This window comes from Solenopsis invicta, chromosome 13, assembly GCF_016802725.1.
Source record: "Solenopsis invicta isolate M01_SB chromosome 13, UNIL_Sinv_3.0, whole genome shotgun sequence".
Classification (NCBI taxonomy): domain Eukaryota; kingdom Metazoa; phylum Arthropoda; class Insecta; order Hymenoptera; family Formicidae; genus Solenopsis; species Solenopsis invicta.
Window position 1 is genome coordinate 13,233,100 of NC_052676.1, and position 21,267 is coordinate 13,254,366.

Genomic DNA, 21,267 nt, shown 5'->3' on the forward strand with positions numbered 1-21,267 from the left:
GCGGCGGTATCCGCGGCGACGGCGGCTGCAGCGGTAAGTTTCTTTTTAAAGAAATTTTTATTTTTCTCTGTCCGCCGAATTCGAGCGCTAGCGGCAGCGGGCGCGGGCGGCGGGCGCGGGCGGCGGCGGCGGCGGCGGCGGCGGGCCCCGCGAAAATTGCCCGCGGGTGGCGGCGGGACCCGCGGAAATTGCGCGCGGGCTGCGGCGGGCCCCGCGGAAATCGCCGCGGAAAACCGCCGCAAAATACGCCGCGGAAATCGCCGCGGATATCGCCGCGGAGAACCGCCGTGGTATTTTTTAAAAAATACACGCCGGTTCGAAGCCATGGGATTCCTCTCTCCCCAACATCATCCTCGGTGGTATATACCGCTCTGCCGCGCGACTTACCCCCACCTTTCACTCCCACCTCTAGATCAGTGGGTGACACCACCCACTGCATCTCGAGGATCACCACCCACTCCCTGTATCATTCCCTCCCACCTGGGTAGGACCGCGGGCTGACTCCCACGCGCGGGTCAGTTCAGCGGGCTGACCCCCACCTCCCAAGTTAGGTCTCGCGGGTCACCACCCACCTCCCATGTCAGACCTCGCGGATCATCACCCACTCCGCGGTACGTACCGCAGGTACCCCCGCGCCTACATTCCCCCCTCGCCCCTCACCCCCCCTCATTGCCCCATGGCTTTGAACTGTCATATACTTACTACTCTTTTTATTTTATTCATCCTTTATTTAAAAATTTTTACCTTGTCAAACCCTTTAATTTATGTCTCATTTCAATTTTATATTTTATTTCCATTCGAAATTCCTTTGATATGTTACGTCCTGCGGAGTAACAATTCTTTTCTTTCGAAATCGATGCAGCCAAGCAACCGAAAAATTGCGAAAAGATGGCCTATCTTAATCGCGCGGATACGCTAAAATTGTCCGGTCGAGTCAATACGGTTGGTCTACCCCTGAAACGTGCCGATTTTGGGCGGAAGCAAGCGTTGAAACGCGGATGATTGACCCCACCGACTCGAAACACTTGTCGCGCAATTAATAGGTAGGGCGTGGGCAATAATAAGAGACGGTACACCTGCGGATTAAAATCCCATAGGAACCATAGGCAGAATCAGGTATAAAAGGAAGGAGCTTCGGAGCTCGCGAGCACTTACTCAGCACTTACTTTCTTACAGTCATTTACAGTCACTTACGAGCACATACCGCACCTTTTTCATTCTGATCAATCGCTCATTTTTCGTTCGCGATTCACTCTAGTTCGATCCGGCGCACATTCCGTGACATTATATGTCCGAGTTTGTGACGTTCGGATTCGTATTTATTGTACTTAAATTTGACGCGGCATTGTGAGATCCGAACACTCTGAGTGCCAACCGTCGACCAACCGTCCGCCGTTGTAAGCTGAATCCGCTCCGCCAACCACTAAATTGTTCGCACCTTCAAAACTTCACCCAACAGTAAGTCTCAGCCGTCCATTATTATTATTTTTTTTTTTTTTACTTTTCATAAGACTACCTTCTCTCTCTAATAAGATATTTATTATATTTTTCAAAACACTCATATACTCAGTATTATTGCACCACCCTTCCTTTCCTCCCTCTATTACTCTCACTTTCTTTATTTCCCGCAGGATACAGTCGAGCTCTTTCGATTGGGTCCGCGACCTTCTTTATATTTCCCGTAGGATACAATCGAGCTCTTTCGATTGGGTCCACGACTCTCTTTATTTCCCGTAGGATACAATCGAGCTCTTTTGATTGGGTCCACGACTCTCTTTATTTCCCGCAGGATACAGTCGAGCTCTTTCGATTGGGTCCGCGACTCTTTATTTCCCGTAAGATACAATCGAGCTCTTTCGATTGGGTCCACGACTCTCTTTATTTCCCGCAGGATACAGTCGAGCTCTTTCAATTGGGTCCGCGACCTTTTTTATTTCCCGTAGGATACAATCGAGCTCTTTCGATTGGGTCCACGACTCTCTTTATTTCCCGCAGGATACAGTCGAGCTCTTTCGATTGGGTCCGCGACCTTCTTTATTTCCCGTAGGATACAATCGAGCTCTTTCGATTGGGTCCACGACTCTCTTTATTTCCCGCAGGATACAGTCGAGCTCTTTCGATTGGGTCCGCGACCTTTTTTATTTCCCGTAGGATACAATCGAGCTCTTTCGATTGGGTCCACGACTCTCTTTATTTCCCGTAGGATGCAATCGAGCTCTTTCGATTGGGTCCGCGACTCTCTTTATTTCCCGCAGGATACAATCGAGCTCTCGCGATTGGGTCCGCGACTCTCCTTATTCCCTGCTGGATACAATCGAACTCTCGTTCTATTGAATTCGCAGTTTTCTTTGCTTCCAGCGGAAACGAAGAATTCCGTTCCTTTTATTAATTCAAACTTTTTCCTTTTGCTTTTCTTTTTTTTCTTCTTTCAAGAAGTTATAATATAAATTTTATTTCCCTTTATAAGAAAGAGAGAACGTAGCTTTTTTTTCTTCTTTCAAGAAGTTATAATATAAATTTTATTTCCCTTTATAAGAAAGAGAGAACGTTAATTCTCAAATTCATTTTAGTGCGTAAGCGAGTCCCTGACCATAAAACTCGAAGAGCCATTAAGAACTGTCGGAATCGCCGAAATAAGAAGCTCCGGAGGCTTGGCGCATCGTTATCGCTCTGCGGAAAGTTACGCAATCAGCGAGCAAAAATTTCTGTTTTGCCTAACGCTCTAATTAATTTGAGTACTTTCGACGAACCGACCGACTCATCTCCGCCAGTCTCAAACCCGTCCCCCGAATCACACTCTCTTTCCTCCTGTCGTTATCCTTCCCCCTCTTACTCTCCTGGATCTCATGTAGAACCAGATTTTAAACAACCACCAGGGTCACCGTCTTCTACCTTCGATCCTTTTGCAGAGCCCTTAGCATCTTCTCGGGATTCAACCTTTTCTCCTACAGATTTTCCTCCTACACCTTCCCCCGATTTTTTTCATCGTAATTCCGATTCACCTGTTCGAAGACCTCCGGAAGATCCATATTCCCCCGCGCTAGAGTTTCCCCAAGAAAACCCGCATTCCGATTCATTATTTACTCACGAACAGGTAGAGAATATAGTAAATGAAAATATTGAAGCGAATCGAAGAGTACTCAATGAATTTGAAGAAATCTTCGACTCGCTCCAAAGCCTACCTGGACAACTAAAAATCCCTTGATCATAAAATACACCTACACATGCACACTTATATCTCGTTAAGCACGAATGTAACCAATTAAAATTTAAGGTATAATTACATTTTTTATTAAGATCTTAAGATTTTTCTTCTTTTTATTATATATGTTTTCTACTAACAAAAATGTTATTTGTAAATTAATAATTATTATTTTAGTCATCACCTATCATTGTAATTGGTTATTTCTTTTATTATGTTAAAATTAATTGTAATTCTTAATTTCAATAATTTCTCTTTATTTCAATCACCTCTAATTCCCGCTCCGATAAAATTGCACTTAGTCCGATCCCGCGTAAAAGCGATTCAATTCGTTTACGCAAAATAAGGACTACACGAATGCAAGAGTCTGAATGAGAGTCATAGGTCGTCATCTCGACACCTGACCTACATTCTGACTCACCTGACGCATTCGACTCGTCGCACTCGCCCGGAGACATGTGTGCGAGAGATTAGGCCTGTTCCGTCCTTCCTACGTCGCTCGAATTATTTCCCTAAGTCTCTACCTGCCAACCGACCCGAGAGACTTATTTCGAGAATTCTGGACGTAACAGACCATTTGAGAAATTTTGGGGGCTCGTCCGGGATGAAAAGTGCAATTTTTAAGAGCAGGAATGACTACGAGGTCCGGATGAAATAAAGAAGATATCGATAACATTTATAAATCTGCTGTTGAAAACCAGGGTATACCTGGATGTAAACCAGTCACGATTACACAGACATCAACTCCCACCACATCCTTTAAAAAAATTCCTAGATTATTTGATCTTACTTTGCATGATTCGGAGAGTTCGTTGGGAGGTGGCGACGAGACGCTAATACCTGGTTTCGACGACTCCGACGTTGCGGGAGACGATACAGTAAAAAGAATAGAGGGACCCGAGCCTATAATTAAAATTAAACCACCCGGAATGGCTCACTCAAATCCGTTCGCTTCTTTGAAGTACGCGGTAGAGGCCGTCCCTTTCTTTGATGGACAAAATATTCCGTTATCTTATTTTATTGAAGGATGCGAGGAAGCTAAGTCCATGCTACCCGCCGAGGCGGAGCTTCAATTTGCTCGCATAATTAGAACACGAATCGTCGGCGAAGCGCGCCGTACAATTCAGGATCAAAATTTCGATACCGTTGCTCAATTAACCGCATATTTAAAACAAGTATACGGGGCATCTAAGACCGTATATCAATTGCAAGGGGAATTAGGGTGCATTTATCAAAAAAAATGAAGAAGATGTAATTACTTATGCGAATAGAGTAAAATTGTTAGGAAAACAAATATTAGAAGCATATAAAGCATGGGGAAATGGCCCACCCGATCACAATGTAAAAACATCACTGGAAAAAGACATGTGTAAATGTTTCATTAGAGGGTTGAAACCGGAAATTGAGCAAAGAATTGCGAGAGATTTAAATGTTCAAGAAACCGTATCCGATGCATTAAGAATAGAGCGCGAACTACGCTCAATGACCGACTTGCGGCAAGGCAAAGGTAGCGCTGCCGACCGAGAAGCAATTATTAGTCGGCCGCGCGAAACTTGCCAAATTTGTTACAAGGAGGGACATTCAGCTTCAAAATGCAGAAAATTGACTCAAACAATTCAGCTGGGTAATATCGGATCCGATTTAAGAACTGAAATTTTAATATGTCAAATTTGCAAAAAACGTGGGCACGGTGCCGACAAATGTCGGTTACGCGATCCTCAAACTCGACAGTCTGTTAGAATGATACGGGAAAATAACGTCAATTGTCAATTATGCTCTAAATCCGGGCATGACGCTAAGTCATGTAGAAATAATAAAATTAATATTCAAAATAAGCCCTCTCTAGTTTGCCAGTGGTGTGATCGGCTAGGGCATACGGCTAATAATTGTTGGAAAAAACAAAATGAGCAACGCGGCGAGGTGAACAAATTAAAAATCACTTGTCAAATGTGCAATAATTTCGGGCATATCGCAAAAAATTGTCGATCAAATCCGAAGGTAGACGCGGTACCTAAAGACTTGATAGTTTGTCGATATTGCAAAGAGCAGGGGCACCTCCTCGAGAATTGCGAACTGCGAATTGCAAGCAACAATCGTAGAAAAGCAAACAATTCGGGAAACGCGGATGGACCCTCGACGTCGGGTGTGCAGCAGGGATCCGGAAAGATCTCACACCCGTCGCCAGCCAAAGAAACCAAGTAAATAAGCATGTGTTGACCGCCCGCCAAGTAACCATAAATCTTGACAAGCATAGTCGCGTGCCTACCGTTCAGGTAAATTTTTGTGAAACAATTCCGCAAACTACCTTTTTATTGGATACTGGGTCAGGACCGAATATAATTAAAGAACATTTTATACCCACGGGCATAGTTATCAATTACAATAATATTTAGAAGTTAAGCGGAATAAACGAATACCCGGTTTATACTCTCGGAGAAATCGTTCTCCCTCTTTTCGGGAAAGAAGTAACATTCCAGATCGTGTCAAGTAATTTTCCTATATCACAATCCGGTATATTAGGTAACGATTTCTTTCAACAAACATTTTCCAAAATCGACTATCCTAATGGTTATTTAAACGTAGCAGGCACTAACGTTCCTTTCTTTTCTCCAGAAATTATTACCGCAGCTCCACGGTCTGAATCATTATTTTATGTGAGAGTAGGGAACCCTGATATAAAAATCGGGTATATACCTAAATTAAAAATTGCCCATGGAATCTATTCAAAGGAAACTATAGCAGAAAACGTTGACGGAAAGGCCTACCTTAATGTTATAAGTACTTTGGATGAGGAAGTAGAAGTTCAAGTACCGACACTGTATCTCAAGCCTTTGAATGATATACTCGACGATCACGAGGATAAAATCGAGATGCCAAATGAACCAGAAGAAATTATGGAAATAAAATGCAAGACTAACAAAGAAGAAGTAAAAGAAAAAATTAATAATGGAAATAATACACATTACGAGAAGGTAAATTTAATGGATGGAAAAATTGAGAAATTAAGTAATCAAATAAAAATGAAAAATCTCGAAGAAAAGGAAAATAAAAGAATGAATATAAAGGAAAATCAATTTAAAAATGAGGCAAAAATAAAAGAGAAAACTGAAGATAAAATCTTAAAGGAAAATGAAGAATTGAATAACAATTTTAATTTCAAAAATCCAGATCTCCAAAACTTTGGAGGAAGAGGCTTCCAAATCTCTCCTGAATTGCCCAGAGATTCAAAAATTCAAGAAAACGGAAATCACCAAACCTGCCTTGGATTGTCCAGTAATCTTAAAATTCTTAGGGAGAGAGAATTCCCAATTCCTCCTAAATTATCCAGCGATTCACAAATCCAAACGGAGGGAAGCTACCAAACTTCTAATGGATTATCCAAGAATCTAAAAATTATTAGTGAGGGATGTTTCCAAACCCCTCCCTCAGAGCACTTCATTCCTGCCGATCGTGAAGAGGGAAGTTACCAAACCTCGTCAAGCGATGCGGTTTTTATTTTAAGGGAACCGAAGGAAAAGAGTTCCTCTATTTCTCAAGAAAAAATAAAATCTCTTAGAAACAAAACGGTTATAAGAAACGATGACATCTCTCATTCAATTACAAAAATACCTTCAAAAGAGAACAGAACCGAGACCCCCGAAATAAGTAAGTTATATTATTCTAAAGAGAATGAATCTCTTGCAGAAAATGTTGCCTCAACTCAACAAATGAGTGAAAATTTTAAAAGTAAACAAATTCAAACAGAAGAAGAGAAGCGAGATTTGCAAAATAAAATACCTCGTGAATGTTTTCAAATTTCTGAAAATTTGGAGCAGAATAGGCTCGCAGAAATTATGGAGTTATTACGTCTCGATCATTTAAATATCCAAGATAACGTAATAAATCTTATATCCGGCAGCCAGGATAGATTTCACATACCCGGAGAAAAATTAACAGCGACTCACGTGTTGCAACATCAAATACCGACAACAGACGACCGACCCATCAATACTAGACAATATCGATTTCCTCAAATTCATAAAGAAGAAATAAATAAACAAGTTGAAGAATTGTTAGAGGGAGGCGTAGTAAAATTATCTCAGTCACCTTACAATACGCCCATATGGATAGTGAGTAGGCTAGTACCACTATGGGGAGACGACTGTGACGTCACTGGCGCCGTACCCCCACTTTCTTATCACGGCGCACAGCATCACAGTCGTCTCCCCATAGTGATACTACTCGTCGATCTCTCCCCACCATCACCACTACCACCGCAGATAGCTGCCCACAACAGCGCGATCGGTGTTGTTGCGCGATCGGTGTTGTTATTTTACTTTGATCTTATTAATGCTAGAGCTTTAATAAATTTACGATTATACAGAGGGAATACTTACTACTACTACTACTACTACTACTACTACTACTCTATCGACCAATTTTGATTTTTTAATTTCTTAAGACTTATAACTGTTTTTAAGCTAATTTATGAGAGGTTGTTTTTAAAAATACACAATTATTAAACATTTATTAAACATATATATTTATTATATATTCTTAAAAAATACAGTAATTTATGTAGTTTGTTTAATAATCAAAGTAATTTTTATAAATTAATTTTTTTTTAACCAGTTGGAAAGCATGCTCGGTATCCAGGTATTATACACATGAACACAGCGGCGTAACCAGGTTTATTTACTCTAAAACCGATGTATTGATCGCAGCACTGTAAATAACAATAATAATTATTATTAAGTAGCAAATATACCTAAAAAGTTATATAATGTACCAAGTTATATACTTACTTGATAACTTTTTGGGCGGTGTAAGTTCTGTATATCGTTGTTAGCTCGAGAAAAATAATGTGGAATTCTTGCTCGGCAAATATCGGATATTTTATATTTACTTCGTTACAAATCTGTTTTTCAAGAATACTACGTACAGTTTTAAAATGCGTTACGGAATGTAAATCCATTTTAAAATCATTTTTTGACACTTCTATATTTATCCGCTTGATTAAAATATCTTTACAATAATTGACGCATTCAGTGATTGCTTCAAGTTTTTTCAAGCGTTCATTAATGCATACACATATTTCTTTAAGATTATCAAAAGTGTTTTTTTGGATTATTATTGCCCAGGGGTTAAATTTTCTTCTCTTTTTTGCAGCGTCTTGACGATTTTGTATATCAAGCTCTTCCCTGCAGTAGTTTTGCAAACCCTCAATAATTATAGATCGTTGACCATATGAAATTGTGAATAGTAGTAAGAAATCTTCTTTTATAAATTGCTGATCACGCATTTTCTCAGCCACATCATCAGTCGTATCAAAATATTCGGATATAGTGTTAAAATATTTCTGGAAATTAAACCAGGCATTTGTTTTAAATGACACGCCAATAAAATCTTTTCCGATTAAACGAGCCGCTGGATATAAATCGCCACTTTGTTCATCCTCTTCAAATCCGATAATTACTTTCTTACCAAAAGAAAGATTTAATTTATATATTGTAGGTAGAAGAAGTTGTTTCTCTACAAATTTGCACGAATTACTTGTTTTACATGATTCGGAATTGGTACAGCTGCTATCCGTTTTTCGTTTTGCCATGTCGTTAGTCACTGTACAATATATCGCAAGGTACTTATTAGCTTAATTAACAAACGTCTAACGTCTGTGCTGTCGATCTTATACACTGAAGATCGGTGCAATAGTGGGGCAGAAGGATTATCTATAAATCTTAATATACCATAGTGCCGCAAATCCGGACTCCCCAAAGTTAACACATAAAGGCAAACACATGCACGCGTTAGGTAATATGAAACCGCCTGCTACACGTCTCGCGATAAAAAACGAGTATCCCATACATTATTACGTCATCGTTTGGGCTTGTACATCATGTGTGAAGCAAAGCAGCGTTTTTATTTAATAGATAGACAAATAACAAATAAACGATAATAAAAACGTTAATATTAGAATTGATTTAAAACCGTTAATAATATAATATCTTTTCCTTATATCCTGTATTATATTATTAAATGATAAATTCTATCCTTAATCTAATTTATTTTATTATCTATCTAGCTATTTATCTAGTTAGTTATTAAAAAACGCTGCATCAGATATAATTGACACCATTCACTCTACCCTCGCTCAGGATGCTGAGACTGCGGCTGAGGCTGAGCTGTAGGGAAGAGGGCACCGATAGATGTGTCGGTGGAGGTGAATGAATAGCCTGAGAAGGAAGAATCTATTTTATTACTATTATTGTTTCCGTGTTACAAAAAATGTATTCAGATATAAAACTTTATACAGCCCGTTCCGGAGATGTCTGCGTCTTGTCATCAAAAAAACTAGCGAGTAGAAATCCTGAGAATCAGCTGATGCTGCAGAAATCTTATAACTCGTTAGAGAGCATTTTGTAACATTTAGTATATCGAGAACTTTGAGCGAATAAAGTTCTGCGGTAAAATGAATCTCCGCGAAATAATAATTAAAGTACAGAGTGTTTTAATACCGCGCTCTTCGTATTTACGCCGTGTTTGTAATAGAGCCTGGTGTACACATTTACGGAGTGATTCACGACAAACTTTATTAAAAAAATTTAAATTTTTAATAAATCACACCACTTTACGTAATATTATAAAATGTTTTAATCGCGGATTGTTCTCTGGTGATCGTGACATCCTACATAATATTTATAACGAGATTGTGCGACGTGGCTTACACAATACGGCTTACGTTAAAAATATTGTATCCAGGTATGATGAACGACGTAGTAAGTATAACAAATTTGCAGAAGTTGGCTGCAATTCGCTCATCTTACGTATCAAGAGAGGAGGGAAGAGAGTAATCGACATAATAGATATTACATTTTATTAGACATACAAGAGATGCTAGCGAATGACGAGGACGATACATTTCTAATTGAGTGTATCGAGCAATTTGAAAACTGTATTCCAACCACGAGCCCTAACAATAACGAATTAATCGGTGAAAATAGCATCACTGATAACACTGCTAACACTGCAAATATTACGGATAATACTGGTACGATTAATGAAGAAAACAAACACGATATAAATAATGATCGTGACAACTCTAATGAATTTTTAATGGAGGGTGGAGGATGGCTGTGGCAGGAATTTCTAAAACTTCCTCAATCAACGGCGTTAGAAACGATACAGAGTGGTTACGTTAATGAAAAACCATTTGACGCTGTACAAGATGTCGGCTTAATTAATAACGCCGTTTGCGCTGATAATAATAATGGTATGAAGTTTCAATTTTTATTGCTGAGTATATAAAATTAGTTATATCTAACAAGCTTCTAATGAATGATATTGGGTGGGTATGGTCAGAGTTTCCGCGGTTTTCTCAGGAACTATCGTTGGAAATGGAACGGGGCGTTGATGCTATACAGAGTATCTCTATGGTTAGACCCGTGATAATAACAGACAAATCGTTGGAAATGGTGCAGAACGATGATGATATACAAGGCACCTCTTTAGTGGAGTCTACGACAATAACAGACGAGGTCACCGATACTAATAACGGTAAGATATTTATGTTTTATTGTTAAATAAATAAATAAATAAATAAATAAATAAGATCATTTATATGATGCAGGGTCTGTACCTGTGAGTCATACGACGGAGGTCGTAAACTCGTTTAAACACCTTGAAGATTAAGTTAGTAATAAACATATTAAAAAAAAACTTGTAGAAAAATTAAAATAGTGATCATTAATGTATTACTACAGGTATATCATCAATGCAAGTGGGGTGTGATCGCTCTACTTCTGTAGAAGTGGGGGAAAAAGAAGAGTCGCACGAGATTAGGAGAGAAGGCGTTGTAGATGTGGATCCTATTGAAGAAAGAGACGCGTTACAACATGCTCAAAATGAAGTCGGAGACCCAATAACATTTAATATATCGAACGAGAACCAACGCTATTTCCAACGGTTTGATGCGTACGGTCGTGAAATAACGCTCGTTATTTGTCAGGCTCCAGAGGCTACCGATCCATTAATGTGGCTGGATAAAGTACTTGTAGAAATACACGCATATCTTACAAATTCGAGTGATCCTGACGATTACATAGGTGTAACATTTACAGCCGATACTTTTTCACTTGGTCCAGTGTGGTTATCTTTCCGTTATGTACGCGATTTTCAATATATAGACTTATGGGCACTAGTGAGCCGAGCCGCACAAAGCAATACAAATTTTTGTATTAACGATAGTTGTACGATAACATGTTGTGTAATACGTGGAGTAAACGGATGTTCGCGAAGAAAATTAACCCATGATAATGTGGCAAAACGGTCGATATTAACGATAACAAACACCGATAATTTATGCCTCCCACGTTCATTAGTAACAGCTTTGGCATATGCAGAACGCGGTGAAATTCGTTCGGGTGAGTTACATCGTTATTGGATGGCTATACGTTTGGCTAGGGGTAAACTACAAAAAGAAAAGGCGCTCGAGCTTGTAAGAAATGCTAAAATAGATATACCGCCTAATGGTTGCTCTATATCGGAGTTAGAGTATTTTCAAAAATATTTAGCAAACGCAGGTGTAGCTATAGTTGTATACGAGGTTGAAACGCTAGGGCATGGTGGAGAGCCTTTATATGATGGGATGGCTTATGTAATAAATTCATTCACCAGCGTCGTACATACTCTGCGTGTTCTATATTATCGAAGATTACACCATTTTGAGCCGATTCTAAATTTACGTGCCGCTGTAGGAAGTAGGGGTTTTTGCGTGTTTTGCAATGTAGCGTATACTAGAATAAGCGATCATAAATGTTCGCGCAAATGTAATCGTTGTATGGGCCAACCACGGTGTATAATAACCGCAAATCCCCGTATTAAATGTAATTCTTGTAAACGCTCTTTTTATAACAACGATTGTTTTCAACAACATTTAAAAAACGACGACACAAATAAGAAAAACAAAAAAAATAAAAAAAGTGTTTGCGATACATTAAAAATATGTGACACGTGCTCAAGATTTATTGCAATAGATAAAAAAAGGGAACATGATTGTAATGCGGTATATTGTAAAACATGTAAAGATTTTTGTCATATTAACCATTTATGCTATATACAGCCTATAAAACAAACTACCGATAAACGACCAAAAATATTGTTTTTATTTTATGATTTTGAAACACAACAAAACACACGCATTAGAGGGGATGATAAAAAACGTGTACATGTACCAAATTTATGTGTTGTGCAACAAACATGTACTTATTGTTTAGAAGATAATGATGATGATATGACAAAATTATGTCAATATTGCGGTATACGTGAATATGTATTTGATCAAGACCCTGTAAAGCAACTTGTTGATTTAGCTACAAAGCCACTACGCTCGTTTAGTCGTACAATTTGTATCGCCCATAATGCGAAAGCTTTTGATGCTCAATTTATTTTGAGACATTTTGCTACGAGAGGTGGTGTAAATGAGATGCCGTCAATAATACTAAATGGTACAAATATTGTTGTAATGACGATAGGGCACACGACATTTCTCGATAGTTTAAATTATCTTCATATGCCATTAAGTGCTTTACCAAAAGCTTTTGAACTTAACGGTTGTACTACAAAAGGTATATTCCCACATTTATTTAATACACCTGAAAATCAAAATTATATAGGACCGTTACCAGATTTGAAATATTATTCAAGTTGTTATATGCAAAATAATGAGCGCGAACGGTTTTTATCTTGGTTTACTAAAGCAAAACAATTAAATTATATATTTGATTTTAAAAAAGAAATCGTACATTATTGTAAAAATGATGTGACGATATTACGTAAAGCCTGCTTAGCTTTTCGTAAAATGTTTATTAAATGTGGTATGGTTTGCCCTTTCGAGGAAAGTACCACAATAGCATCAGCCTGTTCACGTGTTTATCGTAAAAATTTTCTTCAAAAAAATAAAATTGGTATTATACCAACGGGCGGTTATCGTTGGGGTCAAAATCAATCGCGTAAAGCTGTTTCTTGGTTGATTTGGACAGAGCACGAATTGGGTCGTGTTATAGCTCACGCTGGACATGGTCGTGAGACACGATTACCCGAAGGTGTTTTAGTTGACGGTTATTATGAAGAAATCAATAACGGCGTGACGATTAAACATGTTTTGCAATTCCACGGTTGTTATTGGCATGGCTGTACCCGGTGCTACACTGTAAATAGAAACCAAGGAATCGGTAATGATACAATGGATGCCCGTTTAGAACGTACTCAGTTTATTACAGCAAAAATTATAGCTGCTGGATATGTTTTAACAGAAATGTGGGAGTGCGATTATGAACGTATTTTAAAATCTAGAGAAGATATGCGTATATTTTTAAAAAATTATCCAGCTATATCTCAGCCTGCGTTAAATCCCCGCGATGCTTTTTATGGTGGTCGTACAGAGAACATGGTGTCTCTTTACGATGTAAAGGATAATGAGAAGATACATTATGTCGATGTATGTTCTCTTTACCCATATATTTGTAAAACAGGTATATTTCCTGTAGGACATCCGAAAATATATGTCGGTGAAGAGTGTCACGAATTAACGGGTCCTACAGGTGTCGAAATTGATAAAATAGAAGGACTCGTTTATTGTTCAATATTACCGCCGCGTACGCTTTATCATCCTGTATTACCGGTGCGTATGCATGGTAAATTAATGTTTGCTTTATGTCGTACATGTTGCGAAAATATGTGTCAAACAGCGTGTACACACGAGAACGTTGCCGATCGCGAATTCACCGGTACGTGGGTAGTACAAGAAATACGCAAAGCTGTAAGTGTTGGTTATAAGCTTGTAAATATTTATGAAATTTGGCAATACGAGGTAACGCAATATAATCCCCAATCTAAGGAGGGTGGTCACTTCACAGAATATATTAATACTTTTTTAAAAATTAAGCAAGAAGCTAGCGGTTGGCCTTCTGATTGCAGCGATGAAGAGTCAAAAAAACGATACATAGAGGAATATGAGCGAGCGGAGGGTATTAAATTAGATCCTGAAAAAATATGTATCAATCCTGGTCTCCGAGCTGTTTCAAAACTATGTTTGAATTCTTTTTGGGGAAAATTTGGTCAGCGTGAGAATCTACCTAAAGTTGAAATTGTAACAACGCGTAAAAGATTAATACAACTGCTTTCTAGTAACGAAGTTGATGTTACAAGTATATTACCTGTTAATGACGATGTTTTATATGTTGGTTATGTATATACAGATGAAAATTTAACACCATCCGCTCTAACAAATGTTGTGATAGCTGCATACACGACAACTCAAGCGCGTTTAAAATTATATGAATATCTTGAGCACCTCGGAGATAGGGCTTTATATTGCGATACCGATTCATGTATATACGTAAGCAATAATTCTCAGAACGCTTATGAACCACCAACAGGTAAATTGTTGGGTGACTTGACGAATGAATTAGCGTGCTACGGTGAGGGTAGTTACATTAAATCTTTTGTTTCGGCTGGTCCGAAATTTTACGCATTTCTTGTACGTAAACCCGATAGTACCGTAGAAATTTGCAAAGCTAAAGGTATAACTCTTAATTTTGCAAACAATAAATTAATCAACTATTATTCCGTCAGATCACTCGTTACAGATAAAGGAGATACGTCGATAACGCTTCATTTTGACTCTATCAGACGTACGGAGCTTCATAACGTAATAACGAGTACAGAGACTAAAACATGTAAGCAGACATTTGATAAACGAAGACGGTACGGGCCTTATGGGTCGTTACCATACGGTCATTGTAATTTATAATTATTTGTTATATAATTGTATTTTTGAGCTTGTGAATAAAATATCTATGTATTATCAGAAGTTTATCGATTTTTCTAATATTTACCTGTATTACAATATAAAAGTTTTTAAGTAAAAACATCAGCCACCGAGCGTTATTCGTAAAAATGGATACACGGTGGAAACACCCTTGGACCTCTATGATCTGCGGTCCCACAGGCTGTGGTAAAACCTTTTTTGTGAAAAGATTTTTTCGGAATATGAATTTTATGAGTGATACCAAGTTTGACCGCGTATTATTTTACTATTCAGAATGGCAATCAGGTTACACCGAATATGGTGATAATGTCGAATTTCGTGAAGGTCTACCGCGAAATGATGACTACGCTGATGATCCACGGCCAAAGCTTATTGTTATTGATGATCTCATGCGCGAAGCATCCGATAACAGTGTTATAGATTTATTCACGAAAGGGAGTCATCATAAAAACCTTAGTGTCATTTTTATTACACAAAATTTATTTCACCAAGGACGTGGTATGCGCGATATTTCATTAAATGCTAATTATATAGTTGTGTTTAAAAACCCAAGAGATCGGGCCCAAATACAGCATTTAGCGCGCCAAGTTTACCCTGAAAATACACGGTTCTTACGGGAGGTATATAACGATGCAACTACACCAGCACACGGTTATTTATTACTTGATTTAAAGCAATCCACACCGGAGAGTTGTCGTTTTCGCACCCATATATTTCCTGATGATAAGTACCAACATGTTTATATACCACGTAAAAAACTAAAAGACAGGAGTACCGCACAGGAAATACCAATAATACGTATCTAATACTTTTACAAAATTTATCTGATATATAGATGTGTTTTTTAATGTGCTTAAATACGATCATGAATTCAAATTTTGTCAGTAGTCAAAATGTTTTTCATCTTGGTAGACAATGACGATACCATCGATGAGTTAACAGTTGAACAATTACAATTTATACCAAAAATTATTTTACTACGGAAATTCGGTAATCACATAGATTATCTGTGGGATAAGCTTCCTGAGTATATAAAGAAAGATCCAGAAGTGTGTAGTTATCGCCGTTGTTTAAAACATTATAATCAAGTGACTCAGCAACTGCATATTGATGGCCCAACGCCGCTAATTAAAGATTGTTGTAAATGTAACAATAAAAGATCGGCTATTTAGTAAAATTTATAATGGCACCGCCCGCGCATATCTTATTTGGTCAAAAACACACCGCGATACTACGGGCCTTATGTCACCTCAGTAATAAACAGCGTGTTGCTATCTTGAAAAAGGCCGACCCAAAACTTATTAGGTGTATATGTGAGTGTGCTTTAAACATATTACGCGGTAATGTGGCTCTTAAACACTCATATAAACGTCGTTTGAAGCGTCATGCGAGCATATTGCGACGATTAGTTGATAAAAACGCTTCTTGGAAGAATAAGAAACGGCTAATCGTACAGCGAGGTGGTTACTTACCTTTATTATTAGCACCTATATTAGGCACCGTGTTATCACGCCTTATAGGTGAAAACTAAAAATAATGGAACACGCAAAAAAATGGTCTTGATACCCGAAGAAAAAATTACGCAATTAACACGGACATCGAACGATAGAACAATTCAAACTCCTGGTACGACGATAAGCAGACTAGATGAAGAAATGCTTGAAATTCTCAATTCAAGCAAATTTGCGGACGAAAGAGAAAAATGCAAAGCTTACTTGCAAACGTTACAACGTTACCTGTATTTTGTAGAAGAAGCAAAACGCAATATACCTACTAAATCTATTAATACTTTGATTGACACTGTTTATAAAACAAAGCAATCAAGATATTCGGAGGATGAAGAGGTAAAAACACCGGAACAAAAAGATTGTTTAGACGATTTATTTATTCTGGATAGCGTACCATCAAAATATCGACCAAAAGCTAGACTCTTATTAAACCATATACATTTTAACGCTTCTGAAAGACTAACTTGGGATAAATATGGTGTTATTTTTATTGATGGTGTAAAAATAAAGGAATCTAATATCGTCGACCTTATAAACGACGCTATGCGCTCCAGAAAAATAGCAAAACCGATCGGCAGAAATCGTTTTGTCACACTCATGCACAGTGTAAAGGTCCCACGTGAATTTATAGGAAATCAAAATTTATGGTTAAATGAACCGGTCAATAACAATACGCTTCAAGTACCTAACAATACAACGACACACACCGCCGGGACCGTCGCGTATGCGGTCTGATTCAAGCGAGCTTCCTACAGATGATACCGATACCTACAGCAAGTGTTATGGTACCGCAGATAGGTGGGAAAATTTATCACCTAGGAAAAAAAAAGAAACCCATGATAGAACATGAAAAAGCTAGAGAAAATTTATTATGAACCAATGCGCGCGGCCTCTTTTTCTGGAGCACCAAAATTATTGCGTGAAACAAAAAAATCAATACCCAAAAACAAAACAATTGCCTGGCTGGAAAGTCAAGATGCATATACATTGCATAGGCCTTTACGTCGCCAATATCCTAGACGTTCTTACAATCTGTATAATATCGATGATGTATGGGAGGCAGATATCGTAGATCTACGTGTAATTAAAAATTATAATGATAATTACGCATATTTACTTGTTGTTATTGACGTTTTAAGCAAATTTGCTTGGGTTGAAAAACTACGTGATAAAACAAGTACTAGTGTTGCTAGGGGTTTAGCACATATACTGGCCCGTAGTAATGGTAGACGACCTATTGTTGTACAAACAGATCGTGGTAAAGAATTTGTGGGGTCTGCCACACAGCTTTTTTTAAAAAACGCAAAAATTGATTTTCGAGTGGCCCGTAATCCAGATGTGAAAGCTGCAGTTGTTGAAAGATTTAACAGGACATTAAAGGAGCGTATATGGCGATATTTCACTTATGCAAAAAATAAGCGGTATATCGATGTACTAAATAACATTGTTGATGCGTACAATCGTTCGTATCATAGCGGTATTAAAATGGTCCCGCAAGATGTAACATTGAACAATGCAAGATTTGCTCGATCAAATCTCGCACGTAGATATGACAGTAAACGCGCCCGTGCTCCTAAATACAAGATTGGTGATCTGGTGCGAATCAGTAGTAGTAAAGCAGCGTTCGCGAAAGGTTATGAAGGCGGCTGGAGCAAAGAAATATTTCTTATAATACGCATTTCCACACATCCACAACCACCTGTATATTTTTTACGAGACCTTCATGGTGAAGATATCGACGGCATTTTTTATGAAGAAGAATTGAGCAGGATCCGGCGAGATTATGCAAAGACCGATCTTATGGTCGAAAGAATAATTCGTAGTAAAGGACGAGGCAGTGCAAGCCGTATCCTCGTTAGTTGGCGCGGTTTTCCAGAAAGTTTTAATAAGTGGATAAACCCTAACGATTTAAAAAATTATAATGAGGGATAATTTTTACGTGGTTTTACCTAGCAACAGCAGTTCTTCATATTTTCAGGATAACACAACAACTCATTTTATTACACGTCTACTACAAGCATTACGTTTACAAGGGGAGTGGGGTGTTTCTTTAACTGATATTCAAATACCTATGACGTTTCTTCATTTTTCACAAGATGAAAAGACTTTAGTGAAAATAAAAAATTTTATCAATGAACCGCCTGAAGAAGAAGAGGAGTTAAAAATGGGTTTAGAACATCATATAGTACCACAAGGACTATATCAGACAATTGACGATCTTATCGAAACAGTAAACAAAACAACGCTGAAGAAACATTTAATTTTTACATTAAATAGGCTTGGTTATGTCACAGCACAGCGTTCATGTACAGATTGTATGGCTATAACACAGGTTTCCGCCTATCGCCAACTTTGGCTCAAATATTCGGTTATGAAACTCAATGTCATATATTGGCTGGTGAAATGTCTTGGCCGGCATCTAGACCGGCTAGTTTAATCAGAGCATTACCTACAACGCTGTTTGTATATACCGATATATGCGAATCGTACATTACAGGTGATGTGCAAACACCTCTACTTCGCATAGTACCTCTAGATATAGAATCGTATGTTTATGGTTCGGTTAAGTATAAAAGTTTTGCAACAGCTAAATATATACCGCTAATACACACTGCTTTGCAAACAATCGAGATTGATATAAGAGATGAGTTTGGACAACCTATACCATTCGAATATGGTACATTGACTGTAACACTACATTTTAAGAGATTAGACTAAAAATGACATATTACGATGCGTGTTTCGATATTCAACACGGTAGAGGTAGACAAAGTGGCATCGAACGCGTCTATGTAGGCGCCCCAAAGCAACGCGATCATGGAATCGGTAGTTTTCTTGGTGGTCTCTTTCGACGTGTTTTACCCCTTTTATCAAAAGGAGCCAGAGCCATCGGTAAAGAAGTTGCTCGCTCTGGTGTGAATGTAGCTCGCGATGTAATTCAAAGAGATATACCGTTTAAAGAAGCTTTTAACAGCCGTATGAAAGATTCAGCTGAGAACCTAAAACGGAAAGCCGAAAAAAAAATTGATATTCTCATGGAGGGTTCGGGCTATAAAACGTCGAGAAAGTCAAATATACAGCATTTAATTAACATTCGCGACAACGATCATATCGTAAGGCGTCGAAAGAAAAAGAAAAAGATTTACAGTAGCAAAACACCGAAAACTAAGACAAACACGTTGAAGAAGAAGAAGAAGAAGAAGATAAAAAAGAAAAAGAGCTCTATTCGCGATAAACGAACTATAGTTGACATTTTTCAATAACATATTTGACGTAAAGCAGACGACGCCATGGCCTTTTTACACTCTCATTCGTGCGAGTGTCTCAAATCAGAATTGGAATTATTCACCGTCCCACCAACGCAAGCAACAATTGAAAACTCGCAATGGTTACATTACAAACCAATATCGTCGTTAACCGATGATTCACCTATAGAATTTGTTATACCAGGCCAGGGGGAAGAATACATCGACTTACCACTTACCATGTTATGTATCAGTGTTCAAATAAGACCGACCGTTTTCAAAGAAATTCCAAAAAAAGAAGAGACTTCAGGTGCTGTTGATAAGCTAGTAGGACCCGTCAATAATTTTATGCATTCGTTATTCAAACAGGTAGATGTATTTTTCAATCAAAAACTTGTAACACCCCCAAATAATGCGTACGCTTACAGAGCTTATATAGAAACATTGCTTAATTATGGCCCTGCTGCAAAAAACTCTCATTTAACAAGTGTGTTGTGGTATAGCGATACGGGTAGTGAAATAGCGCAACCATCTATCTTAAACGCCAGTTTTCTAAAACGGTGTTTGTTAACAGCTAATGCTGAAGATTGACCTTATGGGTCATTTACATTGCGATGTTTTCAATCAAGAAAGGTTTCTGATAAACGGCGTAGAAATGCGTTTGCGGATGGTGCGATCAAGAGACGCTTTCTGCCTTATGGATCAAACCAAACGAGATTTCGAAGTTCATATACTCGATGCTACGCTACTTGTCAGACGTTCAAAAATTTCACCAGGTATATTATTAGCCCACGCTAAAGCTCTTTCAAAAACTACAGCAAAGTATCCTCTTACGCGTGTTGAAGTAAAATCTATATCTATACATAGCGGTATATATGGTGAAACGCTCGACAATGTGATACTTGGTCAGATACCAAAACGTTTAATAACCGGTTTTGTCGATAATAGAGCATTCAACGGAAATCGCACGCTTAATCCTTTTAATTTTCATCATTACAAAATTAATTATTTATCTTTATACGTTGACGGCACACAAATACCTAGTAAACCGCTACAACCAGATTTTACAAAAGAAGGCCTGTATATGGATACCTATCACACACTCTTTTCTGGAACGGGTATACATTTTCTAAACGAAGGTAATTCTATTTCTCGTGAAAATTATCCAAATGGGTACTGTCTTTTCGCATTTGACCTCACACCGGACCTTTCGGCAAACAACAATACGCACTGGAATTTAATGAAACACGGGAACGTTAGAATTGATGTGCGTTTTGAAGAAGAGTTAAAAACTACGGTAAATTGTATCATTTACGCCGAATATGATAATATTTTAGAAATCGATGCTTCTAGACAGGTAATTGTAGACTATGGGGGATAAACGCTGCCGAGAGCTGAAATAAACGCACTATGGAAACGGGTACTACTGGAACAACGACGCCTCAAACAAAGAACGCATATATTTACCCGGCAGTCTGTATCGGTTTTTGATCGTGTATAGTACTA

General features: G+C 38.2%; 4 protein-coding genes across 4 annotated transcripts; all 4 read left to right on the top strand.

Moving 5' to 3' along the window:
* The first annotated feature begins 6,255 nt into the window (after window positions 1-6,255).
* On the top strand, window positions 6,256-9,864 carry LOC120359411. Its single transcript, XM_039456805.1, has 2 exons — window positions 6,256-7,486; window positions 9,731-9,864. Exons 1-2 carry the CDS (start codon window positions 6,256-6,258, stop codon window positions 9,775-9,777), a joined length of 1,278 nt encoding a protein of 425 aa, XP_039312739.1. The 3' UTR covers window positions 9,778-9,864.
* A 29-nt stretch (window positions 9,865-9,893) lies between these two features.
* LOC120359346 lies at window positions 9,894-14,990 on the top strand. The gene is made up of 4 exons (XM_039456490.1): window positions 9,894-9,957; window positions 10,062-10,451; window positions 10,541-10,735; window positions 10,942-14,990. The coding sequence occupies exons 2-4, from the start codon at window positions 10,073-10,075 to the stop codon at window positions 14,988-14,990; spliced, it is 4,623 nt and encodes a 1,540-aa protein (XP_039312424.1). The 5' UTR covers window positions 9,894-9,957; window positions 10,062-10,072.
* Window positions 14,991-19,806: 4,816 nt separating this feature from the next.
* LOC120359347 (uncharacterized protein F54H12.2-like) lies at window positions 19,807-20,352 on the top strand. Its single transcript, XM_039456491.1, has one exon. It carries the CDS (start codon window positions 19,807-19,809, stop codon window positions 20,350-20,352), a length of 546 nt encoding a protein of 181 aa, XP_039312425.1.
* Window positions 20,353-20,356: 4 nt separating this feature from the next.
* LOC120359348 (uncharacterized protein F54H12.2-like) lies at window positions 20,357-21,142 on the top strand. The gene has a single exon (XM_039456492.1). The coding sequence runs from the start codon at window positions 20,357-20,359 to the stop codon at window positions 21,140-21,142; it is 786 nt and encodes a 261-aa protein (XP_039312426.1).
* Window positions 21,143-21,267: the final 125 nt, after the last annotated feature.

Bases quoted from the DNA above. Each gene is read 5' to 3' on its own strand.
- LOC120359411 (XM_039456805.1), top strand. From the start codon at position 6,256: ATGAATATAAAGGAAAATCAATTTAAAAATGAGGCAAAAATAAAAGAG. The intron at 7,487-9,730 runs GTGTTGTTGCGC...TGTTTGTAATAG, and splicing joins TGCCCACAACAGCGCGATCG to AGCCTGGTGTACACATTTAC.
- LOC120359346 (XM_039456490.1), top strand. From the start codon at position 10,073: ATGCTAGCGAATGACGAGGACGATACATTTCTAATTGAGTGTATCGAG. The intron at 10,452-10,540 runs GTATGAAGTTTC...GGGTATGGTCAG, and splicing joins TTGCGCTGATAATAATAATG to AGTTTCCGCGGTTTTCTCAG. The intron at 10,736-10,941 runs GTAAGATATTTA...GTATTACTACAG, and splicing joins GGTCACCGATACTAATAACG to GTATATCATCAATGCAAGTG.
- LOC120359347 (XM_039456491.1), top strand. From the start codon at position 19,807: ATGGCCTTTTTACACTCTCATTCGTGCGAGTGTCTCAAATCAGAATTG.
- LOC120359348 (XM_039456492.1), top strand. From the start codon at position 20,357: ATGGGTCATTTACATTGCGATGTTTTCAATCAAGAAAGGTTTCTGATA.